At 43.5% G+C, this 20554-nt stretch overlaps 1 protein-coding gene across 1 annotated transcript in view; it reads right to left on the bottom strand.

Annotated features, from left to right (window-relative positions):
- Positions 1-532: 532 nt before the first annotated feature.
- The window catches only part of LOC142585938 (plexin-B-like), a 547589-nt gene continuing 527567 nt past the window's right edge, over positions 533-20554 (bottom strand). Inside the window, exons 26-40 of the mRNA XM_075697062.1 lie at positions 18768-19011; positions 17924-18066; positions 15767-15897; positions 15598-15657; positions 15367-15441; positions 15090-15156; positions 14420-14566; positions 11622-11775; positions 10954-11115; positions 8016-8200; positions 6496-6656; positions 5286-5433; positions 4666-4806; positions 4497-4571; positions 533-2390 (exon numbers count right to left, since the gene is read on the bottom strand). Of these exons, the coding sequence (XP_075553177.1) occupies positions 2283-2390; positions 4497-4571; positions 4666-4806; positions 5286-5433; positions 6496-6656; positions 8016-8200; positions 10954-11115; positions 11622-11775; positions 14420-14566; positions 15090-15156; positions 15367-15441; positions 15598-15657; positions 15767-15897; positions 17924-18066; positions 18768-19011 (2001 nt within the window). The 3' untranslated portion in view covers positions 533-2282. The remainder of the gene's footprint in view (positions 2391-4496; positions 4572-4665; positions 4807-5285; positions 5434-6495; positions 6657-8015; positions 8201-10953; positions 11116-11621; positions 11776-14419; positions 14567-15089; positions 15157-15366; positions 15442-15597; positions 15658-15766; positions 15898-17923; positions 18067-18767; positions 19012-20554) is intronic.

Raw genomic sequence — 20554 nt, forward strand, 5'->3', positions numbered from 1 at the left:
TAAGGCAGCTGGACTCCTGGACTGAGGGGACCACCCACTGCAGAGTGGAGGAGCTACCTACAGTAGTGGGCTCTTTTGTATAAAGTTTATTCTCTCTCTCTTTTTCTGCGTTGGTGTGCGGCCGCCGCGGCCGGAGATCAGACCCGTGACTTTGAGGTCAGCACCATAACGTAATTCGGCAACATGGCCAATGCGGCGAGTGCCTAGGTGCCTGTGTGGAACGTACATGACTCATTGGCGGTTGTTCACAGAGTCAGAAACCACTGTTAGCGCTGTGTACCACTGCAGTGGCATTTTAAGGTTGTCCGCAGCGAAGGACTCGCAAAGGCGGCCGAATCTTCAGCAGCCCAGCATATTAATTAAACAAAATGACGCATGTATTATCTGTAGAACCTTTAAAGCTTCCTACACTATAGCTTTTCCGTAGAATTTGTATACCCTCAAATCGAATGAGTTCGAATCACGTAAAAACAAATTGCTTCACATCGCAACATTTCCACGTGGTCTTCAGAGAGAATAAATAAAGGACGAACACTCTAATATTTGAAGTAGTGCCTAAAGCTGTCACTTTCTTTATTCACAACATACTTTACAAAGGATTGCGCTAAATGTACTTTAGTATCTTCTTTTTCGTAAAAAAATAGCATCGAAATTAAAACTATCTTCGCCGACATTGCCATATGTGACGAAGGTGGCTGTGAGAAGACAAAGCACTCTCCCTATGATAAAGAATGATAGAACACTACGACTTAGTCATGCACAGCGCTTCGCCTCTTCAAGGCTACATTTCAGACGGTCACGACTGCAAATACTGACAAGGCAGTTGGACCGTGTGTTAAATTACAGGTGCATAGGACATGCACAAATAAAACATTTAGGACCCTGTTTCTGGCAATGGAGCGCTCACCGCACGAACAGCATGCCTGTTTCGCGCATGACGCTGAACATCACGAAGGCAAAAGTTCTGCATCGTGCGTTTGTAATGAAGTGCGTTCACTTTTCTTTTCGTCTTAAGCATTATGCCAACATCCCTGATTTTCGCCACGTGATTCCATAAATATGAGGCGCTCCTGTGGCGCACGTCGCTTTGCGGCCCAAAGTGTCATCCTGACATTAGTTTGACTCGACACTTTCGTACAATATCGATACATTTGTGTAAATACGAAAAAGTTACGACGTTGCAACAGCAAAACGCTCATGCTTCTCTTGAATTCTCGACTTCTCTCAGAGGTGCCCGTCATTTTTATACCTTGCACATAATTTATTTTCTGCAATGAAAACGATAGTAATATTTACATTGAAATGGAATAAGGCCTAGTATAATGACTGCTGTCATTAGTACTGGACAGCTTTCCGAAATATCATTTGGGACTCCAACAGTTACTTTTTTCACCACGGATAGTGTGTGGATGTGGCATTATTGTGCAGGAATTCCGGCTCTTGACATCAATACATTTCTTATCCTGCGCTAAAAAGGAGTATTCGTAAGGAGCGCTTCTGTTGTGCACTTCCTTTTTTTTGTCTCTTGTCTTTGCGTAGAGGTATCGTAACAAAGGAGTATCTTGTGGCCTCAGAAACATACTTGAGAAGAATACACATTTCTGTATACTGAAAACAAAAACAAAATTTGTACATGACTTCCGGTTTTCATTATTCAAGACTGCTACCCAGGTACAGACTCAAAAGCCGAAGTACTCGTATTTCTCCTTTCGGTGTAAGCCCCATCCCAACTAACTTCGAGTCGCTTGCTTTCCTAAACCGCACGTAACACAAATACGCGCGCCTTGGAATATACAAAACACCCTGCCTCCTTGTGCGGCGCACAATCGGTGGAATAGGCTACATGCTCTGAACCGGTCAGAGACACGCCAGCTTAATCTATACCAGCACGTAAGCGCACACTCAGGCACGAATGTGGGTTCTCTGGAAAAGAAAACACTCACACATAGGCACAAACACTGCTATGCGCCATCGCGGCGCAGGCTGTCCTCGGTAGAAGAACAGGAAAAGGAACTCCCACAGCGTTCGCAAATCCACCATGCCGCAGGAAGCGAAGTCAACGCTGCAAGCACCACAATGAGAACCGCGCTGCCGTGCCGCCGCGCTGGCTTCTGTACAAATGGCGGTTGATCACATGGCTTCACCGTTGGTGTCCGGTGCGTGCTGCTTCGAGCGCCCCAGGGGGCCCCGAGACCTAGGAGACCATCTTTTGTGTGCCTCGGGATGTGCGCGGCCCCTTACGCATTGCTACAGGTCACCACACTGCTCGTCAAGGACAAGTTCTAGCACGGCAAAGTTCGCTCAGCGCTTAATGTGCACGCCACAGTCTCTAGTCGTTGGGCCAGCTGGAGCTCCTGGCACGCCTCGTCATCTTCGAGGGCCTCCAGTATCTGAGAGAAGTAAACAGAACAAAACACAATCAAATTTACCTCGTGGCACCGGCTGTGGGAAAATAACAGCGTGGCGGTTTTCGACCACAAAACATGGTACGAGAAATTCAGGTTCTCACGAGTTTAGGGTTTTCACAAAAGAGTGAATAACCGGTGTTATACGCGTTGACGTAGGTGTACACCGTGTACGGTGCAGTATTCCATATTTTGCGCATGGAACTAACATAACATATGGCCACAATGGTTTCATGGTTCACATAAAATTTGTGTTGCTGCAAATTAATGACCTAAATGTTACGTTCATCATACAAGCACCACATGTGGCGCCGATGGAATGTCAGCTTACCGCAGCAGCTGCCACCGCAATCAGTTGAGTGCACACGGGATTGATTGGTAGCATACAAATAACAGGCAACAACATTTTTCTAGTATGGTAGACTTTCAAGTTGAAGAAAGGTTGTGTACCAAATAATTTAGAACATCAATCTGTGTCGGAAGTTTTTTTCTAGAATAGTATACCATTCGTTATATTTAGGGCATTTACTTGCAATATTACGGGAGAAATGCAAAAACTTGTAAAATACATGTAATAATACTGGGCTAAACCATGTGAGCAAAGCACCTTACTTTACATGTTTAGACATTTCTGTAGATTCAATGAAGAATCGATGAAAGGGAGATCAGTCCGCGCTGACCACGTCGGCTTGAAAAATTCCAGAAAAAATATTTCGCAATTTAAGAAGTGTGCTGAGACGACTCAAGTAGCTTGAAGACGTACTTTTCTTTTTAATTTTTTTATGTTAATAAGCATTCCTTTATGAGTGATCTAATTACTAATAGCACATTAGCATCCATGGAGATAGGGAGTAGCAGCAAGCACATGCATCCAACCTCTGCACTTGTTCCTCCAATGTCTATTTGGGGAATCAAGCGCGTTTTAGCAGCAAATTAACGAAGTCGCAGGTCGCTGTTGGTTAATGGCTATCCAAGGTGCTGCGACTCCTTCCGGAAGCCTATACTCTGGCGCATGGTGATAATGTTGCCAACAGACGCGACATAATTGCCAATCTTGCTCATAATGAAAGGTACTAGTGGCGGAGGCCAATCATGGCTAGAAACCACATGTCGACTTTTCAGTTTCTCAATAAATTCGCCTTTCCGACCTACACCTGAAGTCATTCAGTATATCTCCGTTGGCGCGGATGACAATACAACTTGTCATAGGACACAGTAGGGCTAATGTTAGCTAAAAGGCCGGAGAATGACAACGTGCAATTTCCGGACACTGTGAAGACGAAACTTAAAGAAGGTCTTTGATAACACAGAGTTTCTGCTCTAGCTTTCTTTTTTTTTTTTTGCAGCTGAATGTGTTTTCTCTTTGTAGTAAGTTCGAGCTCAACTTCCCCCACGTTACCACGAACTATGCAAGCCGAATATTAGGGCGAGAAAAATAATACGGATGTTCGATCCGTGGAGTACTACTTGACGAAGACCATCGGGAGCTACTATTTTATGCTTCTGAAATTTTGACACCGAATGCGATTTTGCTTTAAGAAAACCTGCACCAGATGCCACACGTTGCAATCGCAAGCCAACCTAACGGCTTCCAACAGCCAAAACAGCCATTACAAAGACACAAGAGTCGTCATGAAACTTGATTAAAATAAAACCTCATATCACCCTGAAGACGAGGCGATTTTGCTGAAGAGGACGTGATTTCGTTCTCTGATTTCCTTGTGCTTTTCACGCAAACTGCGACAGAGCACAGATAAACAGGCGCAGACATCTTGTGTTTATGTGTGTTCGTGACCGACATAATCGAGATTGGCAGTTTACCAGAAGAGCGAAACTCTTTCAAGTCAGACACATTATTGCCTTCTTTGGAAAGTGACGCAGTACAAAGGTGTCAGATATATAGAGAGAAAGAAATGAAGAGAGTTTACTGGACATTGCCCAGTTGAATGCCGTACACGCGGGTGTGGGTGACATGAGTGTCAGACGGTAGGCAAACTGCGCGTTGCTTAGTGCATGTGTTAAATATAATCTGTTTACACTTTCGCTGTCTGTCTCTCTCCTACCGAATCAAAAATCTCCTTCACGACTTACCTGCTCGGAGTATTTTGTAACATAAATATACAATTCTTTCAAGGCATTCAGGACATCAACTTCCCCTGCATGCGCCTGTGTACGAAAGAAAAGCAAGTTATGAGTAAACACGTTTACCGCCACTCACATGCAATGCGCGGGCGGACTACAGGGAGATATGAGCCCTTACCACAGACAACGCATGCATAGCAGATCGCATATCCTGGTCGGAAACTGGAGGCAACGCCGCGACATCCTGGTAGAACTTGCACACAAGTCTTCGGTAACTTGGAATATCTCTTGCGAATAATAATTTGTTGGATGGAGAATCCTGCAGCACGACAGACCCGACACATTACACGTCTGTATTGTATTTCAAAGTAAATGCCACTGAGTCTTCAGCGTAAAAAGTTTCTTTAAAAATAGGCGCATTGGTAGAATAAAATGTTACTTGTGACGTGGCCGAGTTGTCGGCGCATAATGCCATTATCGCCTTTTACTGTAACAACATCGCGAATGACGCGATAATTCAAGACCAAGGTAGGCAACACAGAGAGAAATGCGTGTGTGACCCCAACTTACGCATACATTCAAATATGCGGTGCTTTTCTTGCGCTGGATACACTACGTTTATCTGGGTTAAAACATTTTACATTCATAATCTTTGATCGGCAATTTGGGTCGTCTTGCACGGCCTCACATATATACATTGGACATTTATTCGCGTATTTCCAGAACAAAAATCTAAATATCTTTAATAAGTATAGTCCGTATTTCGAATGAACACAGTCAAAAATAGACATCCGGTACCTTTCCAAGTCTATGCTCTGTTGTTGAGCAGGCGTCCATGAATGTCTGTGCAATTACGGAAAGGCAAGCATCTAAAATTGGCGTCTTCTCAATGTCAAAAATGAAGTCGGGGTTCTTGACTAGATTGACCCAGAATCGCAGAGGCAAGCTGAAAAACAGAAAACGTGGTAACAGCAGAGAAAATTAACAACAATTTGCACTACCAATCTTAAGATGTACAAATCGGACAATGCATGTGTACTTGAACTGTAGAAGCAAGTTACAGCTAAAACCCAGCTGTCATATTTTTGTTTAAAGCCATATGAAGGGACGCAACACTTTGATATGAAAACCTCGTTGAACAATAAAACTTGTTTCTGAGCTAGTTGGTACATGACTTAAAAACAAAGGTTATGGCGCCAAGCAGACGAGGGCGAAGTGAGACACAAACAACATATACGGGCGCCAACTTCCAACTGTTTATTCATTAGTCTCTGGTCAATGAACAGTTGGAAGTTGGCGCCTGTATATGTCGTTTGTGTCTCACTTCACCCTCGTCTGATTAGTGCCGTAACCTTTGTTTTTAAGTCGTTGAAAAAATTTAATTGAAACTTCTTACACCTAAAAAAAAATATAGTTGGTTTCTGTAGTGGTCTGTTCTTGGATTGTTAATTACGATGCAAAATGACTATCAATGTTACACAAATCAAAAACTTCAAGGTAACTGAAACGTGAAGTTCACAAGTTATCCTTAGGAGACGATTGCCCGCCCCCACGACAGCACTTCCCACGTTACTGCGATTAGAGCTTGCATAATTTACTACGCGACTTTAAAAAAGGTTGCCGCAGAATAAGGTAATACCTTTAAAAATACACTTATCTGTTTTAAAGCAGGTCAATGTGACCACACTAGAGCGAATACGAGAGTTGTACGCTATTGCGCCGAGCTTTTGTTGTAACAGCCCCTGCCACTTTCTACCCTGGCCATTAAAGCACTTGAAAAATGTCATTGATTGCACAACAAATAAATAAAATGGGTGCTTTTGTAATGGATCTTATAGATGAAGTTTGACCTTTCCAAAATGCTACTTTTTCCTATTGCGTGAAATTTCGAGCATGGAGTAAGTGAAAAGTGATTCAGGGAAATTCCACACTTCTGCCTGTGGTTTGTATACGTATATGAGTAGAATCTGCAAGCTTTTATTATACTAAATGCCATTCAGACGCCAACCTGTTGCTCTTCCAGGCATGGCACACCTCCGCGTCGACTATGCCGTATGTGGACGCAGTTGTGTCCAAGAGGTCGAAGAGCCATTTGACGGCACAAGGCAGTGCCTCGTTGACGGTTAAGATGTTGTGCAGGAAGTCGTCGACAAACTTTTGTATGGTTCCCTGCGCAAGATGTTTCACGGGTTTCCGTAAAATTGATTCCTTCTATGTGCTTGCTTTGCTTTATGCACTACTTAGGCAAAAGAAAGGTGCGATTAGCATCTCTGAGATGTTAGGAACAGTTTACAATGCCCATATATGTACAATTTACATGTCAAGTCACGTTTACCTTTTGTATTATATAGGTTGTACATTGTGTATTATAGGGCGCCGGTATTAAATACCTTATCGTAGGTTTAATACTCGTTACCTCCATACCCTTTTAGAAACCACGAATACCACGGTAAGTAGAGAGCAATAACTTTATCTTGAAGGAAAAAGTCTGTGTCGTAAGCGAAATGGTATGGATGGCATATGATAAATAGTACAAATACGCAATGTCATTCTTTGAGGCACGATGCTCGTCGCTCTGGTGAAATCACGATAATATTCAATACGCATGGATAATAAACGCAGCGAGACAGTTTCCCCTGGACTTCACATGTAGACACTTTTGAAAATGCAAACTACATGCTACAAGCGCATAACTACGCCTAACAAGATGCGACTCATTAGGTGTAAAGAGACTTGGCTTTATGAAATCTATCGAAAGGGTCTCTTTCGTAGAAGTTAACGAGAACACTTTTCTGTTTTTGCTACAGCTCATCAAAGCTAAAGATAGAGGAGCTGTAAGGGTATAGTTATAAAATGTCTTCCTCACTTTGATGTAAGTACTCAGGCTCATTTTTCTGTGTGTGTTGATCTGTTACCTTATGCGCGACTGTTATACGTGGTTAATGCACGGCGTTAGGGAGAAGCATGTGCACAGTTTTCTTGTTCATTATTATTCGGCATTGTATAGGACGTAGAATGTATAACAAGAGGTAGCTGCCGTGCTGTGGCGATATGCAATCATTACTTCCATCCAATGACTGTTAATTTTGCTGCAAATCTTCCCAGGCGTCGCTTTTCATGCGCGGTGACGACGTCTGCTTTGCTTCTCTGTAATGCACTGTCATGTAGTAGCAAGCTTAATGTTCTGACACTTTTGTATGTTATTTCCTAAATACTCTCATTTCGTCAGCGTTGCTCCCCTTTTAAGGAGAATTTGCGTCCTTAACGTATCCAACACTTCAGTCTTCCCTTTTGTTAACGCAAATTGTTGATGCGCGTCTCGTGTTCACCAGGAGGGACATAGGTATTAAAATGGATCAGGGCAGGTCAATTGACCAACGCGTCATGAAGGTTCAGCTTACCGCTTCTCACCCTGTAAGAGAACGTGTTCAGTAGGAAGAAAATAAACGATAAAAGGGGTGTTTTAAATCCTAATAATGAGTCAATGATGCAACAGTTGCAATATATTGCATCACCATATTCAAATACCTTTGTGGACAGCAGCCTGGTGAGGAATATTTCCGGGATAGATTTGTGCCGCTGGTCCTGCTGCGACTCATGGCGATCATCGAGGGGCTTGACCAAGTGCCAGTACTTCGCGGTGCTGCCGTAGTGACCCTCGTAATTGTTGTTGCGTGCTGGTAGTGTGCTGATTGGTCCATATGTCGCCGTACCTTTGCATTCAAATAAAATTCTGACAATTTAGCTCCTAAATCAAGGTAGGAAAAGTTGCAGTCAAAATAGGCATGAAAGCTTTATATTATGACGCTTTCAGCTAACTATTGTGTAGCAAGATTGAAATGGTCACAATCATAATGTATGTCGGCTGGGCAAGGTGCAAGTGGCACTTGCTTGTTGACTTATCACAGCAAAGAAAGAGTGCAAAAATGGGACAGCAGGTGGTAGCCTGGACGTCATTTAAAACGTTACCAGTATAGGAAGCGGTGAGACACGTAGCCATGAAGCGCTCGTGGTTTCAGAAAGATAACCTATTTCCCATTGTGCTGTAGTTAGCTTGTTCTAATTTCCGGCATGGTATAGTCTTAAAATGTACAGAATAAACGTAAGTCCATGTGAACTTATGGTGGCACGATTATAACAGCTTTAGTTAGAACACTTTGAATACACGACTGGCACTGAAACTTCGTTTCCATGAAATATGACTTTGCAACGCAACCTCTTGTTTCCACCCTCATCGCCGCAAAGAAAGAAAAGAAGCACTTAATGTCGTAATAACAGCGGCTTTCGTGAAGATAGACTTGAACAACAAAATCGACCGTTCCTACAACAGGCCTCTGATATATCCTTGGGAAATTGCTGTGTTACACACCGAACCTTCACGTTACACAACTCCACTCCGTAAGCCCGATTCCAACAACCTGGCTCGAGTCACGAGAATAACTTTTGTCGTAACGGCAAAGTATCAGGTTCTACTGCTTAAACTGGGCCTAGTATTGCTGTCCTGTACTTCCTCTCTTCTAATTTTCTTTGTCTCTCGTGGTGAAGTACACTGTTTTTCTTGCTGAACGTCTCGTTTAGTACGCCACACGCCGCACTTGTGAGCTTGGCTTCTCCTATCGACTAAAGCTATGCGTATACAGGCGCGGGATCTCATTTCTTTCGTGATTTTGACTTTAATATGAACAGCAGCGACAACTTTCGAAAAGGTAATTAATTAGTTAGGCCGAGAATCGAGGCACTTAACACGAGCACGGATGCAGTGTTGCGGCAGGGTGTCGCTGTATTCTCTCTCACTAAGGCCAAGCAGCGTTGTGGAAGCTACAGCAGCCGTCTAATTATCCGAGGCCGAATTCACGGCACTATATGCACGTCATGGCCGTTGAGAATCAGCCAGCGCCCATTGATCGGAACTTTCGACAGTAAACACTTGATCGTGACCGACTGCTCTACTTAGCACATCGGCGACGCCGCTTTACACAACAGGCAATCCTCTTACTTTAGGTACGAGGTACATAGTACATAGTACAAGGTTTAGTTTCCTCCGGTCCCACTCATTCTTGTATTTTGCTTCTGCTGTTATCTGCCGTGACCATTGTATGACTTCGGCGTATAGCTGGAGTATAGCTTACTATTATCGGAAGAAAAGAATGGGTGCCAAGAAAATCTAACTGCATCCGATGATGGCAGGAAATTGGGTTGTGTGAAGAAATTAGGGAATTCGCAGTCGTAGTATGTTGTCTGATGGCGGAAGACAAGGATGTCTTGAGATTGTTAGCAGAAGCCTTTGTCCTATGGGTAGATGGGGGGAGCCTATTCCGGACGCCATAAAAATCGCCATATTCTCATCCCTTGTTCGTTTACTCGGTGGCTACGCCCTGATTGACTCAAAGTACCAACATCGTGGCCTGCGCCCTACTCTGGAAATAAAATAGGAGTTATTGTGGTTTTATTATTATTATTATTATTATTATTACTAGTGGTAGTAGTCGTAACAGTAGTAGTAGTTGTTGTATAGTATCATTAAGTAGTTAGGGGGTTGATACGGCGTGTATTATTTGTCTGTGTACTGCTATGTAATTTAACAAGAAAATTTCTGTTGACGTTAATTTAGTCAAAGCACCGGTGTATAGGGAACCAAAGAATTCGAGCTACGCAGGTTCCTTGCCAACGTGGCCCTTCATACAGCTTAGGCACGGTCTAGCATCCATAACACTGTGTGGCTTTTGTACGGGCAAGCTTCGACTACGTGCGTGCCTCGGCATACTTATCGCACCGCGCAGCAACGAACGGCCAGCACTAAAACAAGGGGGGCGAGGAGGCGAGAGACAAAGGCTGTCGACATGGTCGGTGGTTACTGATCTCAACAAGACAGTGCAGAGAGCTTTGTGTGTGCACCGAGGCATTGAGAGAAGAAAATAAGGCTAATCACTGCAGGGCGCGGTATCAGAGTAATAGAATTAAGTGCATTGTATGATCGAAGACTGGCGGAAAGGCAAACAGCTAAATTTATATGTTGAATTCAGCGGGCCAGAGCGGGATCAAACAGCCACGTCTCTTGCAGGCGCCATTAGGCGCTTATGAAATGCGAACTGTGGGATACACAAGCGCTGCCTTTAATGTTTTTCTTTTGAGTAACTGCTGCTGGAGGATTTACTGGTGCCCAGTCACGCAGTGAATTTTCACGTCGTCGTGTTTATCTGAAATGTGAAAGTGCATTGCGTGAAGGGATCGGTGCGCCCTCGTCGTTTTTTAGGTTTCTTTGAGTCCACTGTTCTGGGCTAAGTTACGATAGTTATAACCGGTAAGATGTGATGACCGATTGACGTTATGGGATCGTAATCGAATGCGATTGAGACGTCAGCGCCGGGTATGGAGTGAATTCTACCATCCGAGGCAAATGCTGCTTAACGTAAGGGTGAAAGGAAATTGAACGTAGCTACAAGCGTTTTATCGGCAACACGCTCACCGTTCTTGCAGTAGCGCCTTTTCTTGTTGACAAGGCTCATGATGGCTGAATCATGTATGCCGTAGTGAGCCAACGTGTTGAGTTTCTGACATCCGCTGACCGTCTTTGTAGTGAGGTCCTCGTCTTGAAGAATCAGGTGACCGCCTCTTCCGTGCCGCCATTCTGTATGCAATAGCATGGCTGAGTCGTTTTTTGCCAACAGTCAAGTTTGTAAGCAAAGTTTTTGTCGGAGTGCCAAAAGCAATCAATAAAAAATATTTTCTTTTCCTAGATTAAAAATGTTACCCTTGTATTCAGTCAACGTAAGTATGACAATAATAATAAAAGCCGTAAATAGTACTGCATTTGGCCTCAAAGGTATCTGATTAGCTACATTGAATGCCCCAGAAATCGCAATTTGGCCCAGGACTACAAGATTGAGCTAACCCTGCAGTGTGGCAACGAAAGCAAAATTCGCGTTTTTTTTTTTGAAGGTGGTTAAATTGTTTTTTCTCATATATTAAGAATTTTTTTCAGCTTCACATTTGTTTGTTAGTTACGCAGCACCGAATAGTTCCCTCATCGAGTTTCTTATCCAGTGCATCGCTATCTGACTTAATATACTGCTCTTCCATTAAATTGCTCTTGTCGGAGCTATTCCTTATCAAAGGCTAGTGTCGCTCACTCACCGAGGTCAACCTCCGATATCAGCGGCCGCATTGAGCATGGAGTGTTCTTGTAGAGGGCGTCCAATACTTTGGCCTTCACTTGGCTGATTGTGTCGCAGTCGTTGACACGACAAAAGACTTTTTCATCCTGGTCCTCTTGCACGACCTGAATGACCTTAATGAAGACACCAAGAAGGATTGCTTGTCGAAGACTCACACTTTCTGCGGACTTTCTAGTGTAAACGGAGACCCCACCCTGCACAAACGTTGCGAACTTTTGCACAATCGGTGTCAAACGACTATGAGGTGAGGAATGCGCGTAAAATCACAATTTTCTGTGTAATCTCAATTGCAGCCTGTGTATAGAGCATGAGGTCAACACACCAATGTAGCATTTCACGGACAGCATTACCAAACTGTGCGGAAGCTGATAATGCTTTAGGAGAAAACTCTTCGTTTTTCAAGACTTAAATATCCTTTGACAAACACTGCATGCTTTACTGTGTAACCTAATAGAGATCTGGTGCGTTAACTTGTAAACATAGTTGCAGCTCTCATTTCCTGCGCTATTGGCACGGTCATGCAACTTGCGTTCCAGACGCTATATCTATCCCGACCAACATGAACTCAATCTTAGGGGTGAAGTAGTATTCTCTCAACACGTTATTTTTATTCATTTTGTGACAAATTATTCATTTTTACTGGAGAAAATAAAGGCCAATCTTCCCGTCTTGGATTGGACGCCCAGGCCGCAGTACCATATCGTCAGTGTAACGTCATGGTTGTCAAGGTATTTCTGTCATTTGGGCCGTTCTTTTGGAGGAAGGTCTCTAGAAAATTTCTAGGCAGAGTCTATGATTCCTTAAAACTGCAATGTACTCCTCATTGGCTGACAGAGCCGAGTTGACATTGTCAGTGAAGTGGTGGCGAGCTGTTGCAGCAACATGTGGGAGTTTGCTGGTGCTGCATCTTTTCCGGTTCACCAAGCCTTCTCTCGCGGTAAGAGTGGTCATCTTGCTGGCGCAGCAGCGTACTTTCTAATGCACCTAATGCAGCATTTAGTGCTCATTTAGAAAACGTCATGAACCCCAAAGAACGGCTTTAGAGCGCAGTGATATAGAGAAGAGGAGTACTTTCTCACGGTGAACGAATATCCCTGTCGCGGACGCAGTAACTATCTCGCTCAGAATGGATCACACGACCTGTCACACAACAAAGAAAAGCAGACCGTGCGCGTACGACGGCACTGGAAAAGCTGCACGCTTCGGACAGTCGCCTGTGAACTAATGTTTCCATTCGCAGGGAAAACGTTCATATTTTGAGGCAAAAGCATCAAATGGTCCATTCAGCGAGAAAGCCGGCGTCTGTAGCCGAAAAATGGCACCTAAATTCCCATTGGCTGCGACGTCACGTGAAGTGCTCGCCTCGACGGGGCAGAGCGGGTGAAAGGTGACAGCTGCTGCTGCGCTGGCTGGCGTGCCAGGCATCGCCTGAGGGGAGAGGGCATCACCGCGACGCTACGTCACCCTCGCTCTCGGAGGCCTGTGTTATCCTTGCCTTCCTTGCCTGCGCAAGCTCTTGCTGGTGTTCTAGCTTGGCGTCGGTAATTTCTATCAGGAAATTAATGTACGAGAAATAATAAATTCGAAGGTGAAAACGCTAGGGAAGCGACTATCGAACCTACGACCCCACGCTCAGAGGCTGAGTGTCTTGCCCACTTGGCTAAACCAGCGCCACCTAGATAGCAGGCCTGCGCGTGCTGCTTTATGACATCATGTTACTTGGACCAAAATTTCCATTGCCAAGCCTGGTGCAACGAGAGCGGTGACGACAAAATCTCCGCAGTTTACTCGGCAGCGTCCCCATTAGCTATTATGGCAGTCGGGCAAGGTAGCGCGACGTCACGGATCGAAGTGCAGCAGCCTTGTCTTATCGAGGAGGCGTTTGTCAAAAAGTCCCAGTGCGCTCGCTTCACGCGTGGAGTTCATTACTCGAAGGAGTGCTCAGCGGTGTTAAATTGAACATTAATGTCTTCGTGTTCATAACTCATTAGTGCTAAAGTGTGCTCAGATTTTTCATTCTGCCCTCTAAAATACACTCATATATCACGTTTTTCTGCTAGACGGAAAAGCTATTCAGCAGAACATGAATTTCCTGGTTCATTGTACCGAAAAATATAGTGTTTAGTCCACAGTAGCGCAGTATTTAAATAAAGGATATTGGCATTTTATTCTTGAAGTAATCGGTTTTTGAATGGCAGTCATTTATATATAATAAAAGGGTTGATTGTTGGGCTAGTTGGGTTTCCATAATTGAACTAGTAACTTAGCGCGAACTAGTAGAACTTACATAACAAGTAACTTAGGAAGTTCATGCGTAAAAACGAGCCTTTGGCCTTGGTCGGTAAAAGCGCCTAAAATGAAAACAGGGGATGTAAAATCACCCTTATTAGAGGCAGGTCTTAAAGGTTTTTAGGTATGTTCATGATTTTTCACTGCTTTAAAGCAATAAGGGTGACTTTCCAAAATTCCAAGACATGAGGTCTTTCTATCCTTCCATTAAGCAGTTGTGAGTAGCGTTTGTCTTTGTCCACCTTTCTTGTCTCTGTGGTTTTTATTGCGCCAAGTCACTAGTTCAGTTTATATATAAATCGGACAATCAAAAAATTCTCTTGATTGCTTCCGCGCATAGGCCAATGTACGTAGTCCGTGCGCAGGATTTGTCAGGAAATGCAATAAAAGACTTCACTCGCTAAACTCCTTTCATACAACTGTCCGATTAGGGTCACTAAAGTCTTGCCGTTAATAGACGTAACTCACCACTGTGGAGTACTCGATTTGCTCTCGGAGCAGCCGCTCTTCGGAGAGTGAATAACGAGCATCGTGTGTCACTGCGTCCACGGGGCCTTTCTCCACTTGATGCTTGATCGCGCTAAACAGGAGGAATAGTGACCTTCCCGCGTGTTCCTGCAGCAAGCACAAGAAAGACGTTAGGTGGTCATCTCGCATCGCGTTTTATCCCAACAACCTTAAAAACTGTTCGGCAGCAATTGGTTCGTATTTAATTTTTTTGGATCATTTTGTGGTCGGGAATAGGAATCTTTCAAGAAACAATATTATTTGTTATGTACACACGAACATCTTCATTTGCCTGCCTCAGAAAGCCGATATGAATGCCAACGTGTCTGCCCGTGTGCATCCCGTTCTCCTCTGCCAGAAGAAACTTGTTCTGGTCAAAGAACGTGTTTTTCTTGAAGTTGCACGTGTTTCAATATGTCAGTGGTGGCATAAGCCTTTTAAAGTCAATGTTCTGTTGGTATACAGAAGACAAAAATTATTCATCGTATTCAGGATTATAAGATTGCATTAAAATGGCACATGTAACAAAAAATGCGCCGCTTCGCATGCCCCATATCCACACACAGAGAGGTATATATTTCGCTTTATAAATATATAGGCCTAACTCCACTGTGTTATTTTGCTTTCGTACCTTTATGTAACCATACATGCACAGCGCCATCCAGTTTGTTAGCATCTTTTCGACGACTGATTCAGTCCTGAAAGAAGAAAAAAGAAGAGGCGCCTTTTAGAACATACTGCGAGGCGCACGCTTGGCGTAGCGATGTATAAAATGCACGTTGTTATTCGTTTATCACGTTCGTTTCATCGCTGCGAACATAAACGTATCTGCACCTTCATGTACGTGAGCGCATTTTCCAGTATGCCTGATGAAAGGGCAAATTACTACAGTTTATTAGTTCACTCACCTTCTGAGCATTAGTTGAGGATGCTTTGTGCCAACGTACTTTTCCACAAGCCGGATTAAGAGCTCTCGCAATATGCTGCAAGAGGAATTGTATGTGTATTAGGACAAAACACCTAATTCAGACCTACCAAAGTCCCTATCATTAGACTTGAGTCAATGAAGTAAAGCATGTTGAACTTGGTTGTATGTCTACAATACCTATACATGGACATTACTACTTGTGTTTACTCACTCTGTGGCGTATTCCATTTTGTCGAGCAAAATGATCATGAGCAGCGATGCTACGTTCACTCTGAAAATAATTAGGAGACGTCAAAATTTGGTTTTCTGAAATATAAGTGCCTTTTCCAGTGATTATCAAACAACGACAAAGCCTGCAAAAATCACACAGCAACACTTACTTGTCCCTGATGCTGAAAGTGTTCTGGTTTTCTAGAGTGTCAATGAATGTCAGTAGAAAGCTCTTGTTGTTGATAAGCATCTCAAAATTTGTCATCGCCACCTCGTAGTTGTTGTAAGGGCCGTTGATTTGCTGCGAAAGGAATGTTCCGTTTAGTAAAAGAGTAAGAACGAATTAGAAAAACTTAGAGCGCTATTAACACAGGACGTAGCAAAGGAACACATACAGCACGCGTTCTGGTGGTGTATGTCTGGTGTGTTGCTTCTCTACGTCCTGTGTGTTTATAGCGCTCTAAGTTTTTCTAATAATGCCTTACAAACTAGCCCACCTATCTGTCCTTCTTGAAGAGCAAGAGCTAACTTCTTTCGTAAAAACAATTATCTTTTAGACTAGTACATTTGGGCATCTTAACGCTGCAATATATGCGAGTATTATAGTGCAGGAATCTTTAAGGTGCGTTTGCAGGATCGCCATTTTTAGCATGCATAGCTTAGTTAATATGTAGTGTCCCAGGGGAACGTACACTCATTGTAAGTATATAAAATTTAAAAAAATCCATGACAACAGAAACTAAAGACCAAAATTGAACAGAGAAAGCGTGTTACTGTTGCAAGCCAATGCCGTATTTTCACAAATATAGCGTGACCACGCACATAATGCACCCGCGAATTTCCGTAGAAGCGGAAATAAAATAAATAGTAGTGGTATTACAATTATTACGCAGAGGACAGTTGTGTAAATGGGCCATAGCCATGCGAATCCATCACGATATGACTGTAATGCGACAACGCGCTACCTCGAGAGACCAGATGTGCGTGTGCGCAAGGGAACTTGCCGACCCGAATCGTGTTTTCGTACCAGCGAGATGGTCTAATTTATGCCGTCTTCCCCGCTAAAACTCGTCGTGCTGCGCTACTGTGCCGAGCACCCCCTCCCCCCCGATGCACTTCTGTAATCGGCGTTTGACATAAACAAATCTTGCCTTTTCGCACGCGTTTGTCGTCCAGTGGCGGAGTTCTCCGTAATTATTAATGGGAAATCGAACGAGGGGTGCGTTGGCATTATGGTTAACTAAAGTGTGGGTGCGAATCTTACATGAGGTTTGACGAGAGTCATCTGGTGTGTGAAGTGTGGATACCATCTTAACGCGAGGTGCATGTAGGCTCTTAAACTAGTGATTTCACACTAAAATCTCGCTTCATATTCGCGATAACGAACCTCGAAGCGGCAGTGTAGAAAATGAAGTACCGACTAGCGCGCACATTGCCGTCTTCAACAGCGTACTTCGATGCTGTATCGGTAAAGTGACACGCCCTAGTATATGCAGACACGTCCGTCATTCACGCGCTTACTCTCGCTTGCGGCGTCGTTCTGTCTTGCTGGTAATACACCATGATTGTCGCGGTGGTAAGAACAGTTAACGGAAACCTTAATGCAGACAGGAAAGACGTCCGGGCACAGCGTCGATAGCCCCAAGTTGTCGCATAGAAACGCGGTCATGCGGCTCCAGGGTTCCGCTGGTTAGGCACTGCCGAATTATGCGGCGAAGAGATGACGGGTTATTGTTCCGTTACAGAGAACTTCTGCCGCCCGATTGCACACATTGAGAATGCATGAGCACCAACTTGTCTACATCTAACGAGTGGCGCTAACTTTCCCGCACAGGCGGCGCGAGCAGTCCTCACGCTGCCACGTAGCGCAATACTGCCTCGTGCCAAGGCCGAAGCAAGCAAAACAATTATGCACGCTTTTCAGCCACTGCACTGTGATTAAGTTTCATAAGCTATAAACTATACTATATTGAGCCCAGAATCGACAACTCATTACCCTTCAGTCTGTAACCCATAATTCCACATCTGCGCCGCCATCTTGTTCAATCTCAAACAGCCTTGTCATTCGATTGGTCCAGTCACTTTAGCTTAAATAACATGACACCGCCATATATAAGTCACTGGAATAATATCTGTTGATATTAAACGATCAGGCAAGGTGGCACACGCATTACACTAACGAAAGCAGATAACCTTTAGTCAATTTGTAGTTAAGCTGCAAGAGGAAGTTCTGAATTATGAATAAACAATGGCTGAATGTAATCGTAATCATCTGTCACGGGAGTAAAGTCCTACGTTTCCGTTCATAATGTTCCTTTCGCACTTACTTTGACCTCCTGCAAGATTGGACTATTTGGTACACCCGGGAAGAACACTTTCATAATGTACGCCTTGTGATCAAGGGTGGGTATCCCCGTCGCTTGAATGTCGTTGTTGAGGTCCGTCATATCAGTCTGTAGTTCCGCAAACGCTGCGCAAAATACAAAAGCAATGAAAAAATGGTCACTAAAGCTTTCACATGCTCTACGCATATTCAATCTAATCATATGGGGACGAAATGGCCAAGACAGTAACAGAAGAACAGAATCAAAATATTACATGTGCGTCTCTCTTACTTGCACTTGCTCTATGAAGTTCTCCCTGTAGATGCATACACTTAGCCAGCATAGCCAACATGGCTTTAACAGCTATTGGCTTTAATGGCTGTCGCCGCATGGCTATAACATGAGTTTAACTGCTATTGCTGCAAGCAAAATGACTTAATTGCCATTCTACTTGTTTATACATTTATATTAAATCACTCGCCTTCCATTAGCCACGGTAGCCAAATTATTGTGGTTACTATATACTCGCACATCTATAATTTAGGTGATGCTTAGGAAATGTCTATTATCACTCCTTGTTCTTTATTAAGATTTCGTACTTCAAGATATGCGTGTTGTTAGAAAACGCGCCGTGATTTCAACGGGAAGAACAACGGCTGTAATAAAATTGAATTGTAACTGAATTGTGTAGTGAAACAGGTGCAAGTTATCGGTGAAGTCATCGCAAAGCGATGTGGAAGTAGGAAGCACTGCATTTCTATTGCTAGCATTATTTCCTAGTCCTATCGTTCGTAAAGACTCTTCTGCTTAGTCGTTTAAATATCAGGAGGCGTGGTAGACGTCCTACCTTGTTTGCACTCGGACCGCACGCTGTTCTCTAGCGTGTCCATTTGGAGCTGGATCCTCTTGTATTCCCTCTCGGCCTGTGAATTCTTGTGCTTCAGGATGGCCAACGTTACGAGGCTCAAAAGCATCAGCACTGTTCCGCCGGCTGCAATGGCTCCTACAGTCTCCGGCGGAAACTCGTATATCTTAGCCACTTCGTACCGCAAGTAGCCCACTTCATAGCGCAGGTTACTGCCAACTCGTACCTACCATAGCAAAAGAACAAAGGGACATCACATTTAAGTAGCGTAAGTATAAGTGTAATCTATATGTGTGCTTTGTTATGGAAGAGCCAGTTTAGGTATCTTTCTTCACTCTAGTGTAGTTGGTTTCTCTTCCGTGCCGCTTATGCCTGTCGATGCATTCTCCGTTATTTAATAGTGACCTTTTGATTATTCTTCTTATTGCCAGAAATTCTGTTCCGCGGAATTCTTAGAAACGCTATTACAAGGAATCCGCAATGTTGCCACTAAACCATGAATGACACTAAACCCTATCACTTATGCAAAGTTGAGGATAAAATTTTGCGAACCTCACAACGATGAAAGGGGATTGGTTACGAACCATTGGCATGCAGTAGTAGTACTAACCTATAGGATATGAATATTTATCGGAAATGTGCCCACATCAGTCGCGTACTCTATCATAAAGGTTATAATAAATCTACATAGTGAGCGTAATAAGCCCTCCTCCCCATTCCCCCAACATACAGACAAAACGTTGTGATACGTCCTCAGGCTATCGTACAACATTAAGAAGATTGTGTGCAAGCATAAAGTGGACATCCGCATGACCCGTAGTAATCTGTCCAGATTACGTGCTCTGGCAAGCATCCACACAAACACAAAAATTTTACTATCGTGCGAAAAAGGAATTATTAAATATTCGCTCTACATTGCACGTCTGTTGGAGCCAGATGTCATAAATATATCGAATGACGGCAAGATAGCAGATATATTATGCTTAGTTGTTTTAGACCGCTTCTTTCGTTCACTAGGTTTTTAATATTAAGTCTAAACATATTGCTCGACCTCAACGTCTGTGTATTCATATCTGGCTTCGCCCACTATATCTTCACAGTACCTTTTCAATGAAACCAATGAAAACAAGAGTTATTAGCGTGTCGAGGTGATAACAAAGAAAACCGTCCGCACAATGATTTTATTAGTTGCCTTATACGTCAGTGTCAGCTATCGGATAATAAGGCCACGATGTATGCGAGAAATGAGCATCCTCACGCCAAGATCTATCAAAGATGGTCGAAGCACAAGGTTCACTTTAGCCCAGTTTCTTGTTTTGGGGATTATCTGTGAGGATATAAAGAGCACGACATCGTGCCGGTCGTCCTAGTGCCTCACCAAACATGTTCTTTTTTCTTTTTTTAGTTTTTCTTGCATGTATGCTGTTCATCGTAGGGCCCCATCACTACTCTCGCACCATATTTTGAAGTTTTTCAGCAACAATGGTGTACAATATTCAAGCATATAGCACAACTAAGTCGATTGTGGGACATGCACTCTTAGCTTGATGTTCATGATTAATATATCATAAATATTTACAAGTACATTACGAGAGCATATATACAGAAGCAGATGAATCCATGCATTATTCATTATTCAAGCCTTCTGGCATAAAAAGGTGACATTTAAGTAGTCAGCCATGCATACACTATTATACATTACGGGGTGCTTTCTTTTCAGATTGTGGTTTTGCACACTCTCTTTTAACATTGTCATTTAAATCACAGGG

Source organism: Dermacentor variabilis, chromosome 6 (assembly GCF_050947875.1).
Source record: "Dermacentor variabilis isolate Ectoservices chromosome 6, ASM5094787v1, whole genome shotgun sequence".
In the NCBI taxonomy this organism is placed as follows: domain Eukaryota; kingdom Metazoa; phylum Arthropoda; class Arachnida; order Ixodida; family Ixodidae; genus Dermacentor; species Dermacentor variabilis.